Here is a 17,780-nt window from a genome sequence, read left to right as displayed (position 1 = left end):
CTGGGACCGCACCAGAGGTGACACCGGGCTAGACTGGGGTAGGGGTAGGGCAATAGGAGGTGGCACCAGGGCACACTCTGTCGCAGAGCCCTGTCCCCTGCCCCCCTGGGTGCTGTGTCCTGCCCCATGCATCATGGCCATCTGGGTCCCTATGCCAGCAGAGTGGCAGCACCCATGGTGGCCTTGCAGTGTGCTGGTGGCCTGCAGCCGGGCACGCTGTCGGCAGCGGGCAGAGCGTGCATCCTGGCACAGGGCTGACCCTCCGGATGAGTGTCCCGGCTGCCATGGGGCAGTGCCAGGAGCTGACGAGTGAGGAGGGAGCTCCGTGCCCGGGGACGCAATGAGCGGGCAGCCCATTTTATCACCTCCCTGCCGCAAACTGGTTGGTGTCCGGCGATGAACCCTCCCAGGCTGGCGCAGGGCATATCCCAGCCCCCAGCCCGGCCATCGTCACCCACCCTTGGGGGTGCCAACGTCAAACTGGAGGGTGGTACTCGGGCGGCGAGAACTAGCCCATTCCTGATCCTGCAGCACCAGCCTGGCAGTGCCACAGCTCCGACTTTCCCGGCGGCCAGTTCTTGCCACGAAGGAGCCATGCAGTGCCCCGGGGAGGAGGGTGAGCTCGGCCCTGCCGGCTGCCCCTGAGCCCATGCCGGCCGTCAGCCGGTGGGAGCCTGCCATGCCGGATCGCCTCGCGCAGGGATCGCCAGTGCCAAGCTCTGCCCTGTGCCCCTCTGGAGAGGGCTGAGCCGCTGCTGCCCAGCAAAGAGCGGAGCCCACCCTCCATCCCTGGGGCTGGCACTCCCGGGACGCTGAGCGGCACCACGGTAAGGATGAGCTCCCTGACAGAGCTGGGGTACCTCCGGGGAGCCCCCACCCTGCCGAGGTGCCCTGCCACCCCTGGGCATCCCCCTGTGCCCTCAATGCCAAGACCTCAGGGACTCTGCCCCCCAGATCTGAGCACTGGCCAGGCACGGCCCGGCACCCAGGGGGGTGGCTGCCCGCCGTGGCCCCCCAGTACAGTCCTCCTTGCCCCTGCCCTGCCGCCCACATCCCACCGGGGGGAAACCACGGGGACGCACGGACCAGTGGCAGTGCCAGCCCCAGGCCAGCCCCTGTGCCCGTGGGAAGCGGGAGAGACGTGTCCCACCGGGAGCTGTACCCGCTGTCACCCCACGGCGATCAGTTGTCACCCCCCCACCACGACCACCACCTGCACCCACTGGCACCGTCCTCAGCTGGGGCACCTGGGGGCAAAGACCGCGGGTGGAAGGGACCCAGGACAGACACCACCACCCCACACCCCCCCGGCCGGACACCCCCTGCCCGGGCTGGGTGGAAGGGACCCCCCCCGCAGGACAGACACCCCCTCCCACGGCCGGACACCCCCTGCCCTGCGCTGGCTGCCGGTGCCGGGCGCTGCCGGCGGAGGCGGAGCGCGGCCGGTCCCTCCCCCGGGCAGTGCCCCGGGTCCGCCCCGCAGGGCCGGGAGGAGCCGCCGCTGCGGGCACCGGCAGCGGCACCGGCAGCGGCACCGGCAGCGGCACCGGCAGCGGAGCGGCGGCACCATGGCCGCGGAGAGCGAGGCGCAGCGGGAGCTGCAGTACGAGCAGACCCTGGTGAGTGCGGCCGGCACCGGGCACCGGGGGGGACCGGGGGGGACCGGGGGGGAGATGGGCGGTGCGGGGGGGTTGCTGCCCCGCTGCGGGGGGCAGCGCCCGTGAGCTCCGCCGTGCCTGGTTTGGGGGTGCCGCCTCCGGGCCGTGGCTGGACAGGACACGGGGTGACGGTGCCACCACCCCGCAGCCCCCTCGGTGCGGGGGAGCCCAGCTCGGCCCCCACCCGCAGAGCAGGACCTTTGCAGACACCCCCCCCCAACGGCTCATCACGGGGGGGGGATCCACCCTGTGGGGGACCCCAGAGGCACCACCCGGGCACCCTTCGCCCCCTGCACTGCGTGTCCCCGGCCCTCTGCCCCTAAGATAGCGTATCTCCCCCGCCCGCAACCTTAGCCCCATATTTACGACTCCTTGCCCTCCGGGGCCTCCCCGCTGGCACACAGGTGCCCGGCTGTCCCGGGGCGGGGGGGGCGTTCTCCTTCCCCACCGTGGCCTGCAGCCCCTCCGCTGCCCGTGGCCCTCGGACATCCCGGGCAAAGGTGCGTCTCCCCGGCCTCTGCCTGGGACGGTGCCCGGGGCGGCTGAGCAAACGGGTACTTTGCCCTGGCAAAAGCACTCAGACAGGCAGGGCCGGGGAGGTGGGCAGGGGAGGGGACGGCTGGGCTGCCCGGGTTTGCCAAGGGCCTGAGCCGGTTGCTGCGAGCGGGGCCAGCCCTGCCGAGGGTTGCCCACCCGACACGTGGGCACGGGGCAGCGCCAGGGCACTGCTGCGCCGGCCACCCTCTGCTTCGTCTTTCCAAGCACCCAAAGGCCTTGTCTGGGGGTGTCCTCAGTGCCCACCCCAGGCTGCCCCTTGCCCATTACGGTCAGGTGGCTGCGGGCCACCGTCCAGCCGTGGGAGCCCTGGCTGTGCCAGCGTCTCCATGATCTTATCGGCCCCGTGGTGCCTCCCCGGCAGGGCTGAGCCGGGCAGCAGCCAGGGGCACGAGCAGGGGTGCGTGGCACCGTCCCATGCGAGCCCTGGGGGTGCCTCCCCGCACCCCCCCCTCCGCGGGTGCTGTGTCTGCAGTGGGTGGGCAGCGAGGCCAGGCCGGCACCGTGGGGCGGAGGAGCCTGCAGGCAGCGTGGGAGGGGAGAGTCACGCTGGGCTGGCATCGGGGCCACCTCGCACCGCGCCGGCAGACTTTGCCCTCCTCCCCTCCGGGTGGGGTAGCACCCGTGCCCCGGGCGCCCCGGGGCACCCATCCCCACGGCCTCTGGGCTGCGGTGAGGCTGCTGAAACCGCCTGGGGCTGGTGGGTGAGGCTGGGTGCGGGCTGTCGTCCCACGGCCTCACACCTGACTTTGGGGAGCTGCCTGGGCACGTGCCGGGCAGGGGGGGTGCCCAGCCCTCCCCGCTGCGTCTGAGCCACCACCAGCTCCTGCCAGCACCTGCCGGGAGGGTCGGGATCCAGCCGGAGCCTGGCACGGGCTGCTCCAAGCCAGACTGTCCTGGGGACAGCTCTTGGTGGCTGTGCCCACAGCCAGGACACCACAGCCATGCCCAAAGGGCCCCATCCCTGCCCCACGTCCTTACCCCCACCCAGGTTTCACCAGCCATGGGGTGCCGTGGCCATGGAGTCACCAGGGGCTGACACAGCCCCAGCCCTAAAGGTCTCCCCAGGCCACGGCGTCCCTCCTTGTGGTCCCCATGCTGGGTGGGTGCCCTTGAGAACCCCTGGCCGAGCCAAAGGTGCCGGGGTGCGTGCCAGCCCCGGTGCCCCCCGCATGCCAGGCTGTCGTGGTGGGGAGCAAAGGGCCCCGGGGGGGGACGGATTAAGCTTGACAAACTGCCCTTGTTCGTCGCCGAGCCGCTCAGGGCGATTAGAGCCCGGCTAAGACGGGCAGCGTGACACAACCCTCTGGCCTCTACCAGCCCGGGGGACCCCCGGCCCCCCCCGCCTTTAAATATCCCCCCCAGGATCACGGTTTTTGGGGGAAGGTTGGCTGGCATCAGCCTTGCGGAGGTGGGCACCGCTGCCAGGCAAGCTCGGCGCTACGGGACAGGGTGGCACGGGGACACGGCAGCGCCAGATGCCAGCGCCCGCCCCAGGCGCAGCATCGCCCGGGCGCAGCGGGGACCGCGGGCTGGCACGGCCCTGGGGGCTGCGGCACAGACAGTGCCCACAGCGCCGGAGCCCGGGACCGACACAGCGGCCCGTGTCCCCGGGTGCCCCCCGCCAGGCCCCCCCTCCCCGTGCCCGCTCCCTGCCTGCCCGGCACTGTGATTGTTCAGCTGCTTCGCCGCGGAGGCCGGAGTCCCGGGGCTGTTTGTGTTTCAAAAGGCCTTTGTGGAAAAATAACCGGAGCGGGAGGAGGAGGAGGAGGAAGGAGAGAGCCCACCACCGGCCTTCACCACAGCCCTGCGGCCATGCCAGGGCTGCAGGCACGGTGGCTGGGGCACCCCTGAGGTCTGTGCCCTGCCTGCGGGGACGTGGCACGGGGCAGCGGGGTGGCACGGGGCAGCAGGGTGGCACGGGGCAGCAGGGTGGCACAGCCCCTTCGCTTGCACCCCCGTTATTGCAAGGGGGTTGGTTGCAAACAGGGGGGAGAGGGGGAGCAAAACCTCCCCCCGGCAACCAGGCTGGACCCCCTGGGACTGGGCATCCCCCCAGGTGCCCCAGTGCCCCGGGGACAGCGTGCCAGCCTCTGGTGTGGCCCCAGGAGGTGGGCACGGAGCCGACTGGGGGGGCACTCAGCCTGGGGGTGCCCCGGTCCCCACCAGGGCTGGCCGTGGGGCGTCAGTGGGGCCGGGGGAGGCGGGGGCTTGGCAGGGGGACAGCACTCCTCGGAGTGCCGGACCGTTTCATCTTCCAGAGGAAACAAGCTTCGCCCGAAGGGAGCCTTTGAACGCTGGCCCCATGTGGGGCCGGGCTCCTCCTCTGGCCGCTGATGCTGAATCCGGCCCCCAAAGGGGTCGCGCCGGCATCTCCGCCTGGATCGTGCCTCCCCCCGGCACATTTCCATAGGGCGAGGAGCTGCTGAGCTCGTGCTGAGCAGGAGTTTGGGAGGAAATCTGGGCCGGGGGGGTCAGCAATGGAAATGAATATGTCCCCGCTCCTCCCCACCCTCCCTCCTGCTGCCGAGCACAACCCGGGTATTAGACAGCGGAGAATCCACCTGGCGCCGCTCTGGCTGCTGTCTGCTCTGTGCCAAGGGGACCCGGGCAGGAGCGGTACCCCGTGAGGGGCGCACCTTCACGCCGTCCCCATGGGGAGCTGGCACGTGCCAGCCGCCCGGGGGGGTTGTGAGGGGGACCCAGGCATCCAGGGTGGGCACCGCCGGTGGCAGCCGGGGCTGGGCTGCCCACGTGCCGAGCACGGTGCCCACCCGTGGCGTCGCCCCTCCGCCAGCCGCCGGCACGGGCCATGCCGGGGAGGAGGGCTGAGGCGGCCACGCGTGGTGCCGGCCCGGCGCGGCGGGTGGGCGCACCATCGGCATGGGGCTCACGTCGCCCCGATGTGGGAGCTTGGCAAGGGCCCCCACGGCCCTGAAGCTTCCCTTTGTGCCGGGCCAACCTCTGGCACTTGGCATTCAGGTCGTGCCGGGGGGAGCGAGGCCGAAACCAAGCAACCGAGTCCTTGGCAGTGCCCGCCAGCACGGGACAAATGCCCCCAGCTCGGCAGGGAGGACGGGCACAAAGAGCTCCTGGCCGGCTTGGGGGGCACTGCCAGGCCCCCTGCTCCCCCGGGCAAGGCCAAGACACGTGCCGTGGCCAGGCAGGAGGCACCCGAGGAGGAGGGGGGGTGCCCCTAAAGTGGGCATGGAGCCCCCTTGCACTCCCTTGCTCCCTAAATCCCCTCCTCATGATGCTGTGCCCCGCTCTCCCCTGGGACTGGGGGTGCACCATGCCCCGCCGCTGCCCTCCTGCCTCCCTGCTGCCAGTTGAGACCGGCCAGCTCGTGTCACGTGTGGCCTGTCAAGCCTGCCTCCCAGGGGAACCCAGCCCTGCGTTTAGTGATGCCAAAGGGAGGCGCCCACAGAGCGCCAGCACAACCCCAATACGAGCCCTTGGAGAGTCCCCTGGCCGTGCTACCATTGCCGGAGGCCCCTCCCCACCCTCTGCCAGCCCAGCCCGGTGCCTGGGGCACCTGGGCAGGGCCGGGGACTGGTACCGGCAGTGCCAGCTGCTTGTGCCGGACGCTGGCCATCGATCCCCACGCTCCTTGGCTGCCCGGCCCCCTCCCACGCCCCGGCGGGCGGCTGGGAACCCCCGCAGGCACGACTGCCCCTTCCCCAGGGGCGCCCACCACCACCTGCCCCCTCGCCTGGCACCCCCTGGTGCTGGGAGGCCATGCCAGCTTGCCTGCAGCTCCCCTGCCTCAGTTTCCCCACTTGGGCGCAGGAGCTGGGGTGCCGGCGCCCCCTGACGCCCCCGCCCGCTCCTTCTCCCCCCCAGATGTATGGGCGCTACACGCAGGACCTGGGCACCTTCGCCAAGGACGAGGCGGCCCGGCTGCGGCTGCAGCAGGGGCACGGGGAGGGGGGTACCCCCCAGCCACGCCGCCCCTCTGAGCTGCTGGAGTACACCCAGGGCCGCTGTGGCCCCTGCCGCGGTAAGGGACACCGGGGATGGGGACACGGGGCGGGGACACTGGTGGGCACAGCCCCTGGTCAGGGCACGGCTGCCCACCCTGCCGCGGCGGCAGAGGGTAGGGTTTCTCCGACTGTCATGGGACACCGGCGCTGAGGACAAAGCCACCTGCCCGCCGGGTGGCGGGTACACAATGGCCCAAAATAGCCGGGCAGCCGCGGGGACCGGGGGGCCCCCAGCCCCTCTGCCTGGGGCCGTGCCGGGGGGGCTGTGCTGGTGGGAGGTGCGTGCCCAGCGGTGCCCCCATGGAGCCCACCGCTCCTGTCCGCTGCTGGCTGTGGCGTGGCTGGGCACGGCGGTGCTCCTGCACCAGACGGCGTCGGTGGTGCTGCGTCGGTGCCACCGGTTGTGAGCGCCCGTGGCCCCACCAGCCTGGCCCCCCCCAGTCCCTGAGCCTGCCCTTGTCCCCGCAGTCTGCGCCTTGCAGTGCCAGCGGTTCCTCATCTCCAAGGTGGGCGAGGACTGGGTCTTCCTCATCCTCCTGGGGCTGGTCATGGCGCTGGTGAGCTGGGCCATGGACTTCGCCATCGCCACCTGCCTCCAAGGTGAGCGGGCACCGGTGGGGTCCCTGGCTGGGGGGGCAGGGGGTGTCCATGCCGTGCCCCTTGCCAGCCGTGACCCACCTCACCGGCTGTGCCCACAGCCCAGAAGTGGATGTACGGGGGCCTGGACACCAACGTGCTGCTGCAGTACCTGGCCTGGGTCACCTACCCCACCGTGCTCATCACCTTCTCAGCTGGCTTCACCCAGATCCTCGCCCCCCAGGCCGTGGGTAGGGCACCACCGGGTCAGGGGGGACCTGCCTGCCCCCTAACAGGGTGTCCCCTCCCTGGGGCTGTGGGTTGGGAGCTTCATGGTTGTCCTCCTGGGCTATGGGGGTGGCAGTCCTCAGGGTCTTCCAAGAGCTATGGGATGGTCTTCAGAGGGTCTCCTGGGGGCTATGGGGTGGATGTCATCCTGGGCTATGGAACTGGGGCTCCTTGGGGTTTTCACAGGGCTATGGGCAGATCTTCAGAGGGTCCCCTGGAAGCTCTGGGGTGGACGTCCACCTGGGCTATGGGGTTGGGGGTCCTGGAGGTCTTCCAAGAGCTATGGGCTGGTCTTCAGAGGGTCCTCTGTGGGCTATGGCACTGGGGTCCCCGTAGGACTATGGGTTGGGATGTCTCTACATGGCCATGGGGCTCTTCCTGCAGACTGTACTGTGGGGAGAGGTGTCCCTGGGGTCTCCCTGTGGCAGTGAACGATGGCAGAGCATCAGGGATCCCCCCCAGAACTATGGGTCAGGGGCTCCCCAGTGCCCCCCCCCACCATGACCATGGCTCAGGGTTATCCCCACGGTGCCAGGCTCGGGGATCCCCGAGATGAAGACCATCCTGCGGGGCGTCGTGCTGAAGGAGTACCTCACCCTCAAGACCTTCGTGGCCAAGGTGATCGGGCTGACATGTGCCCTGGGCAGTGGAATGCCCCTGGGCAAGGAGGTGAGGGCAGTGGCCGGGGCAGGGCAGGCAGGGGGACGGGGTGGGGGGGGCACTGTCCTCAGCCCCCCACGCTGTCCCCATAGGGTCCCTTCGTCCACATCGCCAGCATGTGCGCGGCCCTGCTCAGCCGCTTCCTCTCCCTCTTCGGGGGCTTCTACGAGGTGAGTGGGGAGGGCTGGCCCTGGGGGTTCCTCTGTGCCCCCCGGCAGGGTTGGCAGCGCTTGGGGGGGTGGGAGGGAGCGGGGGGCAGTGCCCGCTCACCCCCGGCTCGCCCGCAGAACGAGGCGAGGAACATCGAAATGCTGGCGGCCGCCTGCGCCGTCGGTGTCGGCTGCTGCTTCGCCGCCCCCATCGGAGGTAGGGTCACCCCGGGCCCCCCCCCGACCCCCGCGCACATCCCGCCCGAGCACCGGGGTCCGCCCAGCGTGGCGAGCGGGACCCCCAGGATTGCTGGCATGGGAGAGGGCAGTGCCGCTGGGTGAGGAGGAGGAAGGGAGGAGCGGGCACCGTCCTCCTGGAGGTGTAACGTCTGCTCTCCTCCTCTCCCCTGCCGCTCTGCGCTCCAGGGAGCTCCTGGCCCCGCTGAGCCCTGCCCGTAGGTTGGTGACGTGTCTAACTCTTTCCTTGCCCTCTGCCTGCTGCGCTGCCCCCTCCGTCTGTCCATCCGCCCGTCTGCGTGTGTGTGTGTGGCCCCCACCCCAGTGCCACCCGCCATGTCTCTTGCTCACGTCCCCGCGCTACCCTCTTGCTCGCGCCGACTCCTGCTCTGCTGTGCCTGCTGCCGCCAACCGGGGACCCGCCACGTGCTTTGCCAGGGAAGCCCTTGACCCCCCCCACAGCGTGTCCGTGGTGCCGGGCGGACCCCCCGCGGGCCGTGCACGAGCGTGGGCTCGGGGTGGGAAGTGTGCCGGGCACCGGGGGCCCGCCTGGGTTTCGCCGCCTCCCTCGCGCCCTTCTTCCCGGTGCCAGGCGTCCTCTTCAGCATCGAGGTCACCTCCACCTTCTTCGCCGTCCGCAACTATTGGCGCGGCTTCTTCGCCGCCACCTTCAGCGCCTTCATCTTCCGCGTCCTCGCCGTCTGGAACAAGGACGAAGGTACCTCTGGCGGGGTGGGGGGCATGGGTGTCCTCCCGCCACTCCCCACTCACCCCTGTCGCCCCCCGCAGAGACCATCACAGCGCTGTTCAAGACCCGATTCCGCCTTGATTTCCCCTTCGACCTGCAGGAGCTGCCCGCCTTCGCCGTCATCGGGTGAGCACAGACGCCGTGTGCCCATACCATGGCCCCGGGGTGGCCGTGGTGGTGATGGTGATGATAGCGGTGATGGTGGTGATGGTGGTGATGGATGGCGGTGATGGTGGTGATGGATGGCAGTGATGGTGGTGGCAGCAGGACACGTGGGTGCTCATCCCTCGCCTCTGCCCAGGATCGCCAGCGGCTTCGGGGGCGCACTCTTCGTCTACCTCAACCGCAAGATCGTGCAGTTCATGCGCCGGCAGAAGACCATCAACCGCTTCCTCATGAAGAAGTAGGTGCTCGGTGGTCCCCGGCATCGGGGTGGTGGAGCCAGCGCTGCACCAGCGTCACCCCCCACCCCATGCCACCCCGCCAGGCGCCTGCTCTTCCCTGCCCTGGTGACACTGCTCATCTCCACGCTGACCTTCCCGCCCGGCTTCGGACAGTTCATGGCCGGCCAGGTACCTGCCATGGGTTTGCACGCCGGTCCCCACCCCGGGGCCACCACCAAGCCCGGCTGACCCCTGCCCCTCACCAGCTCACCCAGAAGGACACCCTGGTGACACTGTTCGACAACCAGACGTGGGCCAAGCAGGGGCTCAGTGATGAGTTTGAGTACCTGGGCATCCTGGAGGCCTGGCGCCACCCCCGCTCCAACGTCTTCGTCACCCTTGTCGTCTTCATCCTCATGAAGGTGGGTGCCTCCTGCCCCTGACAGCCCTGGGGTGCCACCGGGGAGGGCCTCCTGGATGCCCCTAGAGAGGTGCCAGGTTGTTGCCAGTGAGGTGACACCGGGAAGCACTGCGTGGCTGCTGCCAGAGTTGGGTGCCGCCAACATGGCATCAAAGAGAACTTGGCGAGGAGCCACCACGGTGCCAGCAGGAGGTGCTGGCAGGGTGCCACCAGCTGCCACCAGGGAGGTCCTGGCTGGGTGCCACCAGGTGCTACTGGGGAGGTGCTGGCCAGGTGCCCCTTGGGAGGAGTGGGGCTGCCCCATGGCACGGTGCTGTCCCCACATGCTGCTCCATGGCAGCTGGCTGTGGGGCACAGCAGGGGCAGGGCTGGGCTGCGGGGGGGCAACTGACGGGTGCCTGTGTCCCCTGTGCAGTTCTGGATGTCAGCCCTGGCCACCACCATCCCAGTGCCCTGCGGAGCCTTCATGCCCGTCTTCGTCATCGGTGAGAGCCTGTACCCAGCGCGGGCACGGCTGGCAGGGGGGAGCTGCCTGCTCACCCATGGGTGTCCCCAGGTGTCCCCTTCCCAGGGGCAGGGGACAGGGCACGAGACTGGGTCGGGGGCAGGAGAGCCCCCGCACCCGCTCCCAGCCCCTCTCTGTGGGCAGGAGCGGCTTTCGGGCGCCTGGTGGGGGAGAGCATGGCAGCCTGGTTCCCCGACGGCATCCACACCGACAGCAACACCTACCGCATCGTGCCGGGGGGCTACGCCGTGGTGGGTAAGCGCTGGGCTGGCACGGGGACAATGTGGTGGGCACTGCTTGGAGATGCTCCAAGGAGCCAGTGGGTTCCCCAGGGCTGAGGTGTGTCCCCAGGGGCTGGGGGTGACGCGGGAGGTCCCAAGGGCTCGGGCTGTGGTGGCTGTCCCGGGGTGGGGACACAGCCCGGCAGGCAGCACCTGACGGCGTCTCCCCCGGGGACGGGCACAGGCGCAGCCGCGCTGTCGGGCGCCGTCACCCACACCGTGTCCACGGCCGTCATCGTCTTCGAGCTGACGGGGCAGATCTCGCACATCCTGCCCGTCATGATCGCCGTCATCCTGGCCAACGCCGTGGCCCAGAGCCTCCAGCCCTCCCTCTACGACAGCATCATCCGCATCAAGAAGCTGCCCTACCTCCCCGAGCTGGGCTGGGGCCACCACGAGTGAGTGTGTGTCGCCTGCCCTGTCCCCGAGCCCCTCGCCAGGCACAAGGGGAGGGGGTGGCATCGCCCTGAGGCCGCTGTTACCCACCCCGGGCAGGAAGTACAACGTGCGGGTGGAGGACATCATGGTGCGGGACATCCGCTACATCACCCTCAACTGCAAGTACCGGGACCTGCAGCACGTCCTGCAGAGCACCAAGATGAAGAACCTGCCGCTGGTGGAGTCGGCAGGTGAGACGCGGGCAGAGGGCAGCGCTGGCACTCACCCCGGCCGTGGGGCCAGCCGGGATGGTGGGGGGCGGGGGGGGCAGGGGGGGGTGGCAGCAAAGGGGCCGCCAGGAGCCAACGCGGCCGCTCACTGCCACCGGCAGAGTCCATGATCCTGCTGGGCTCCATCGAGCGGGCGCAGGTGGGGGCCCTGCTCACCCACCAGCTCAGTCCCGAGCGCCGGCTCCAGGCGCTGCGGCAGAAGGCGCTCTCCTTGGACAGGCACCGGCTCTCCGTCGCCAGCATCTGCTTCCAGGTGAGGGGGGCGGCTGCCCCGGGGGATGCCCCGACAGGGTGTGCCCCCCCGGCCGCCATGCCCCACCACCCCGTCCCCCCCCGCAGATCAACACCGAGACCTCCTCGGGGCCCCCCGCCCGCACCGCCGCACGCAAGCCCCTGAAGCCGGCGCTGAAGCGGGTGTCCAGCGTCACGTCCGAGACCCCCCAAGGTGAGTCTGCGCCCCCCCCCCTCCACCGCAGCCCCTGGCTGCACTGCCCCGCTGACACCCCCTCCCTGCCCACAGCCAGTGCCGCTGACCCCCCCGGCATCGCCCTCAAGAGTCTCTTCTGTGCCAACACCGCCGCGGAGCCCACCGAGGTGAGCGCCCAGCCCTCCCAGCCCTCTCTGCCCGCCGCCGTCCTTTCCCATCGCCCCCACCCCTTCCCAGCCCTTCCCAGTCCTTCCCGCTCCTGCCCACCCCCTCTCATCCCTGCCCATCCCTGCCCATCCCTGCCTGCCTCTTCCTACTCCTGCCTGGCCCTGCCCATTCTCACCCCATCCCTTCTCATCCCTGCCCATCCATGCACATCCCTACTTGTCCCTTCCTGTCCCATCCCTTCCCTGCCCACTCCTGCCTATTCTTGTCCCTTCCCTTCCTCTCATTGCCTATCCCATCCCATCCCATCTTATCATGACCCATCCCATCACAACCCATTCCTGTCCCAATCCATCCCATCCTATCCTTTCCCAACACATCCCATCCCATCCTATCCCATCCCATCCTGTCCCCATCCCATCCCATGTCATCTCATCCCATCCCACCCTATCCCACCCTGTCCCATCCCATCCCATCCTATCCCCATCCCAACCCATTTTATCCTATCCCCATCCCATCTCTTCCCCATCCCTTCCCCATCCCATCCCATCCCATCCTGTCCCCATCCCATCCCATGTCATCTCATCCCATCCCACCCTATCCCACGCTGTCCCATCCCATCCCATCCCATCCTATCCCCATCCCAACCCATTTTATCCTATCCCCATCCCATCTCTTCCCCATCCCTTCCCCATCCCATCCCATCCCATCCTGTCCCCATCCCATCCCATGTCATCTCATCCCATCCCACCCTATCCCACGCTGTCCCATCCCATCCCATCCCATCCTGTCCCCATCCCATCCCATGTCATCTCATCCCATCCCACCCTATCCCACGCTGTCCCATCCCATCCCATCCCATCCTGTCCCCATCCCATCCCATGTCATCTCATCCCATCCTACCCTACCCCACCCTGTCCCATCCCATACCCATCCCAACCCATCTTATCCTATCCCCATCCCATCTCTCCCCCATCCCATCCCATCCCATCCCATCCCATCCCATCCTGTCCACATCCCATCACATGTCATCTCATCCCATCCCACCCTATCCCACTCTGTCCCATCCCATCCCATCCTATCCCAATCCCAACCCATCTCATCCCATCCTAATCCCATCCCATCCCATCCCATCCCACCCTGTCCCATCCCATCCCATCCCCATCCTACCCCCATCCCACCCCACCCCACCCGGTCCCGCGGTGTGCCCCCGCCGTGCCCTAACGCCGCCGTCTCTCCCGGTGGTGCCAGGCCCAGGGCACGGCCTATCGCAAGGCCAAGCACGTCCGCATTTCCATCTCGGTAAGCTGCAGCCAATCGCTGCCTGGGCACAGCTCCTCTCGGCCAATGGGAGCCCGCCATGGATTCTCTGAACCAATCAGGGGGCTGGCACGATTCTGCTTGGCCAATCATGTTTGGCCTGTCTGTGCAGCCAATCGGGGAGTGTCCTGATTCCACTCGGCCAATCACGGCGTGTGTCCTCCCAACCCCAAACCTTCCCGGCCAATCGTAGCCTGACCTGGAGCCCCTTGGCCCGTCACAGCCCTGGGATTTGCCCCACTTTGCTCAGCCAATCATGGCACGGCCTGCCTTCTCTCCACCAATCACAGGACAGCTTGTCTTGCCTTGCCCGATCCTGGTGTGACCTGTGTTCTCCCAGCCAATCACGTTACCTGACGTGCACCCTGCCTGCTCCCTGCCTGCATGTGCTGCCTGCGCCCTGCCCGCGTGCTGCCTGCATGTGCTGCCTGCTCCTTACCACTCCCTGCCTGCGCCCTGCCTGCTCCCTGCCAACACCCTGCCTACGCCCTGCCCGCATGTGCTGCCTGCACCTGCCCCTGTGCTGCCTGCACCCTGCCCACTCCCTGCCTGCAGCTGCCCTGCGCCTTGCCCACACCCTGCCCACTCCCTGCCTGCAGCTGCCCTGCACCTTGCCCACACCCTGCCCACACCCTGCCCACTCCCTGCCTGCAGCTGCCCTGCTCCTTGCCCACACCCTGCCCACTCCCTGCCTGCATGTGCTGCCTGCACCCTGCCCACTCCCTGCCTGCAGCTGCCCTGCACCTTGCCCACACCCTGCCCACACCCTGCCCACTCCCTGCCTGCAGCTGCCCTGCACCTTGCCCACACCCTGCCCACACCCTGCCCACTCCCTGCCTGCAGCTGCCCTGCTCCTTGCCCACACCCTGCCCACACCCTGCCCACTCCCTGCCTGCAGCTGCCCTGTGCCTTGCCCACACTCTTACCACTCCCTGCCTGCATGTGCTGCCTGCACCCTGCCCGCTCACTGCCTACAGCTGCCCTGTGCTGTGCCTACACCCTGCCTACCTGTCCCCCTGCCTGCTCCCTGCCTGCTCCCACCCCCTGCCTGCTCCCTGCCTGCAGCCGGGCGGCTCAGGGTCCCCTCTCTTGCAGGAGGACATGGACCTGGGTGACAGGATGACGCCGGTGGAGGTGAGGGGGTGGCAGGGGCAGGACTCTCCTGCCCACCCAGGAGACCCCAACGGGGTGACGAGGCTGTGGGGGGAGGGGGCAGCTGACCCTGATGTCCCCATAACACTGGGTGGGGGGGGGGCCTTTGCTGGCCCCCTTGGGGGGTGCCGTGCCCCCTCGCCCTGCCCCACGGCGTGCGTGTGTTGTCCCCCCCCAGATCCTGGAGTGGGAAGAGCAGCAGCTGGACCAGCCTGTGGACTTCAGCAGCGCCAAGATCGACCCCGCGCCCTTCCAGCTGGTGGAGCACACCTCGCTGCACAAGGTGCACCCCCCCACACCCCAGACCCCTGCCTCCCCCCGGCCCGGACCCCCCCCCAGACCCCCAACTCAGCCCCCTCTTCCCACAGACCCACACCATCTTCTCGCTGCTGGGCCTGGACCACGCGTTCGTCACCAGCATCGGGCGGCTGGTGGGCATGGTGTCCCTCAAGGAGGTGAGCCGCGGGGGGGGGTGGGCGGTGGGGTTGGAGGGGCCCGGGGGGGTGGGTGAGGGGGCACCCGGAGCCGCCTGCCCACGGTTTTGGGGTACCCACAGCTGCGCAAGGCCATCGAGGGCTCGCTGACGGCCAAGGGGGTGAAGGTGCGGCCGCCGCTCGCCAGCTTCCGCGACAGCACGGCCAGCGCCGGCGAGCCCGACACCACCGCGCTGCGCCAGCTCTGGGACCGCCACCACCACCACCCCATGCCCCGCGAGGCCGGACCCGGGGGCGACGGTGACGATGTCACCCCCAAAGGCCAGTGAGATGGCATGTCCCCCCCACCCCAGCGTGTCCCCAGGTGCCGCAGGGGTGGTGTCAGGGGGTGCCCACCCATGCCGGGCTCGGCATAGGGGTGGGCACCCTCAATCCAGCGCCACTGACCCTCCCCCCATGCTGGGGGCTGGCCTGGTGCCCCCCAGCCTGCCCGTGCCCCCCACCTCCCTGCCAGCTCCTGGGGCTCCCCACTTCACTACCTCTTCCCCCCTCTCCCCAGTGCCAGTGCCCCCTGCCAGGGCCACCATCCTCACCACCCCCCCGCCATGGGCACCCCGATGTCCCTGCTCGGGGTGGCACGTGGCGTGTCAGGTCGGGGGGGACACGGGGACACGGGTGGGCAATGCCCCCTCCCCAGCGCCTCATGGCTGGGAAGGGGGCCCTGCTGCCTCTCTGCTGTGCAACCCCCCCCAGCCTGTGTAAATACAGAGATTTTTATATTAATTTAATAAAAGGACTTTATAAACAGAGCCCAAGTGCCGAGGAGCCGGAGGTGGGGAGGGGGCACGGCCCGCGGGCACTGGCTGAGTCTCGCCGTGGCAGCGGGGTGGGCGTCCTCGGGGGGAGAAGCCCCTCTTCACCCGGTGCCGGCTGCCAGCGTGGCCTCGCTGCGGTAGCACGGCGGCGGGGGCTCACCGGGCCGGGGTCCGGCGCGGCGGCGGGCGGTGATGACCAGCGTGCCGGCCTCGGTGAGGGCACAGCTCACCGACAGCGGGTCCGTGTCCTCGGGCAGCTGGCACTTGTGGGTGAAGGTGTCGCAGACGGTGCCGTCCTCGGCCACCTGCAGGGAGGCAGCACCAGTGCGCTGGGGCACAGCGTGCCGCGGCACAGTCCCAGTTGCCCCAGCGCTAGGGATGGGGTGGCTCCCAGTAGCCCCAGCTCCAGCAGGGAGCTCAACAGGGCGGTTCCCAGAGACCCAGTGACTCGGGGGGCAATTCCCAGTTACCCCATGGCCAGCAGAGAGCAGGTCCCAGTTGCTTCATTCCTGGGGGTGGGGTAGTTCCCAGTTACCCCAGTGCCAGCGGGGGCCGTTCCCAGTTACCCCAGAGCAGGAGGTGCAGTGGAGCAGAAGCTCCTTGTCCCATCACCAGGGGACAGGTCCCAGTTACCCCCTGCAGAAGGGGGTACCATGGGGCAGGACCCCCCGTTGCTCCATGGTTAGGGGACGGAACATGCTGCCCGCCCCCCCCGGGGTTCCTCACCTTCTCAGCCTGGATGGCGACGTGGCAGTTGGAGGTGGTCACCACAATGTCGGGGGGCTCGAACTGGCTGACGTCGGCCACCACCTGGTAGGTGTCACCCTGGGCACGCACCCAGGTGCCCAGGCTGCAGGGGCACACGGCGCCCGGGGACCCTGCAGGCGATGGGGGGCTGCAGGGCACGGCGCCCAGGGGCTGCGGGAGAGGCTGGGGACGCCGGGGGGGGCACTGGGGGTTTGGGGGCATTTGGGGGGTTGCAAGGGGTGCTGGGGGCCCCAGGGGTGTGGGGGGTACATGGGGGTCTGGGGGTAGCAGGAGGCACTGGGGGGTCTGGGGGCACTGGGTGGCCTGGGGACAGCAGGGGAATGGCACGGGAGGATGGGGACACAGGGGACGTCTGGGGAGAGGGGGTTATGGGGGGGGCTGGGATTACTGGGGGTGTACAGGAAAGTGGGGAGGTAGCGGGGGAACACCGAGGGGGCTGGGGACAGCCAGGAAGGTCCAGGGGGGTGGGAAGGAAAATGTGGGGGTCAGAGGCTCAGAAGGGGCTGGGGAGGGGGGGCTGGGGGCACGGTGGGCCTGGGGACAGCAGGGACACAAAGGGACTGGGGCTGGGGGGGTGGGGGGCGGTGCAGGACAGTCCAGAGAGCCATGGGGCACTTGGGGGGCAGCTGGGGCTCCCCCCCCCCGCCCCAGTCCGTGCCGGGCAGGTCCCAGGCTGTGCCCAGGCACAGGGCAGCCGGATGACCCTGGGGGTCCCTCCCTGGGGCATCAGGGCCCCCCACCCCCCCCATCCCAGTACCTGGGTACCCGAAGCCATCGTGTGCCCGCGCCCCGAAGGGTCCGTGCCGCCGGTCGCCCTCGAAGCGGGGCTCCCCGTGCCCCTGGCCGTAGCCACGGTACATGGTGCCCGAGCCGAGCGAGGCCATGGCGCCCGCTGCCCGCGCCCCCCGAGGTCCGGCCAGGGAGGGGGCCGGCCCCCCGCCGCTGCCGCCGCCACCGCCAGATGCCCATAATTAGGCACCCCGGCCCCAGGAATCCGAGATAAGGGACCGAGGCCTCGCCGTCACCCTGCGGGGCCGTGGTGGGGGGGATGTGCCGCTGCCACCACCGGCCGGCCACCACCACCCCCCCCGGGGGAGCAGGTGCCCCCCACCCGCAAGAAGAGGTGCCCGGCGCAGCGCTCGCACGATGAACTTTATTGGAGACCTGGCGGGATGGAGCGGGGGGTGCCAGGGAGCGGGTACCCCGGGGGCACCCCGCAGCGGGGCAGGGGGGGGCTTGGGCAGCTCCCGCGGGTCTGCACACGCGTGTACATGCACACACACCCCCCCCAGGTACACGCGCGCGCACGCAGAGCAAAGACCCCCCCCATCCGCAGCCACCCTGGACCCCCCCAGCCCACCCCAGCGCCGTGGGGAGCACCCGCTGCTGCCGGAAAGCGGGGGGTGGCGGGTGGTGGTGGTGGGGGGGTGGCAGGGAGCCCATCAGCATGGCATCAGGCCTGCGGGCCCTGGCACCCCGTCACAGCTTGGCCATGCAGGAGGAAGGGTGCCGGCCCCACGCCGGGCACCCCACGGCAGCAGAGGGGGGGGAAGAAGGGGTGCTGTGCCCAGCGGAGGCTGATGGGGG

At 69.7% G+C, this 17,780-nt stretch overlaps 2 protein-coding genes across 7 annotated transcripts; one reads left to right on the top strand and one right to left on the bottom strand.

Annotated features, from left to right (window-relative positions):
- The first annotated feature begins 418 nt into the window (after window positions 1-418).
- CLCN2 (chloride voltage-gated channel 2) lies at window positions 419-15,419 on the top strand. 6 transcript variants are annotated; one of them, XM_074591521.1, is made up of 24 exons: window positions 422-1,619; window positions 6,057-6,213; window positions 6,665-6,796; window positions 6,895-7,023; window positions 7,596-7,729; window positions 7,813-7,890; window positions 8,008-8,086; window positions 8,699-8,824; window positions 8,955-8,980; window positions 9,156-9,257; window positions 9,412-9,426; window positions 9,504-9,659; window positions 10,074-10,143; window positions 10,308-10,418; window positions 10,629-10,842; window positions 10,940-11,073; window positions 11,214-11,365; window positions 11,452-11,557; window positions 11,633-11,706; window positions 12,956-13,006; window positions 14,120-14,158; window positions 14,355-14,459; window positions 14,545-14,631; window positions 14,733-15,419. In XM_074591521.1, the coding sequence occupies exons 1-24, from the start codon at window positions 834-836 to the stop codon at window positions 14,937-14,939; spliced, it is 3,270 nt and encodes a 1,089-aa protein (XP_074447622.1). In that variant the 5' UTR covers window positions 422-833; the 3' UTR covers window positions 14,940-15,419. The 6 variants fall into 6 exon arrangements, with proteins under 6 accessions (XP_074447623.1, XP_074447622.1, XP_074447619.1 ...); XM_074591519.1 differs by having other exon boundaries at window positions 426-1,619; window positions 8,896-8,980; window positions 9,342-9,426; XM_074591518.1 differs by having other exon boundaries at window positions 9,342-9,659.
- On the bottom strand, window positions 15,380-17,666 carry LOC141744801 (protein lethal(2)essential for life-like). Its single transcript, XM_074591526.1, has 3 exons — window positions 16,951-17,666; window positions 16,152-16,303; window positions 15,380-15,730 (listed from the first exon to the last, which is right to left on the bottom strand). Exons 1-3 carry the CDS (start codon window positions 17,075-17,077, stop codon window positions 15,527-15,529), a joined length of 483 nt encoding a protein of 160 aa, XP_074447627.1. The 5' UTR covers window positions 17,078-17,666; the 3' UTR covers window positions 15,380-15,526.
- Window positions 17,667-17,780: the final 114 nt, after the last annotated feature.

Source organism: Larus michahellis, chromosome 6, assembly GCF_964199755.1.
Source record: "Larus michahellis chromosome 6, bLarMic1.1, whole genome shotgun sequence".
NCBI classification, from domain to species: domain Eukaryota; kingdom Metazoa; phylum Chordata; class Aves; order Charadriiformes; family Laridae; genus Larus; species Larus michahellis.
This window is presented reverse-complemented; position numbering and strand designations above follow the sequence as displayed.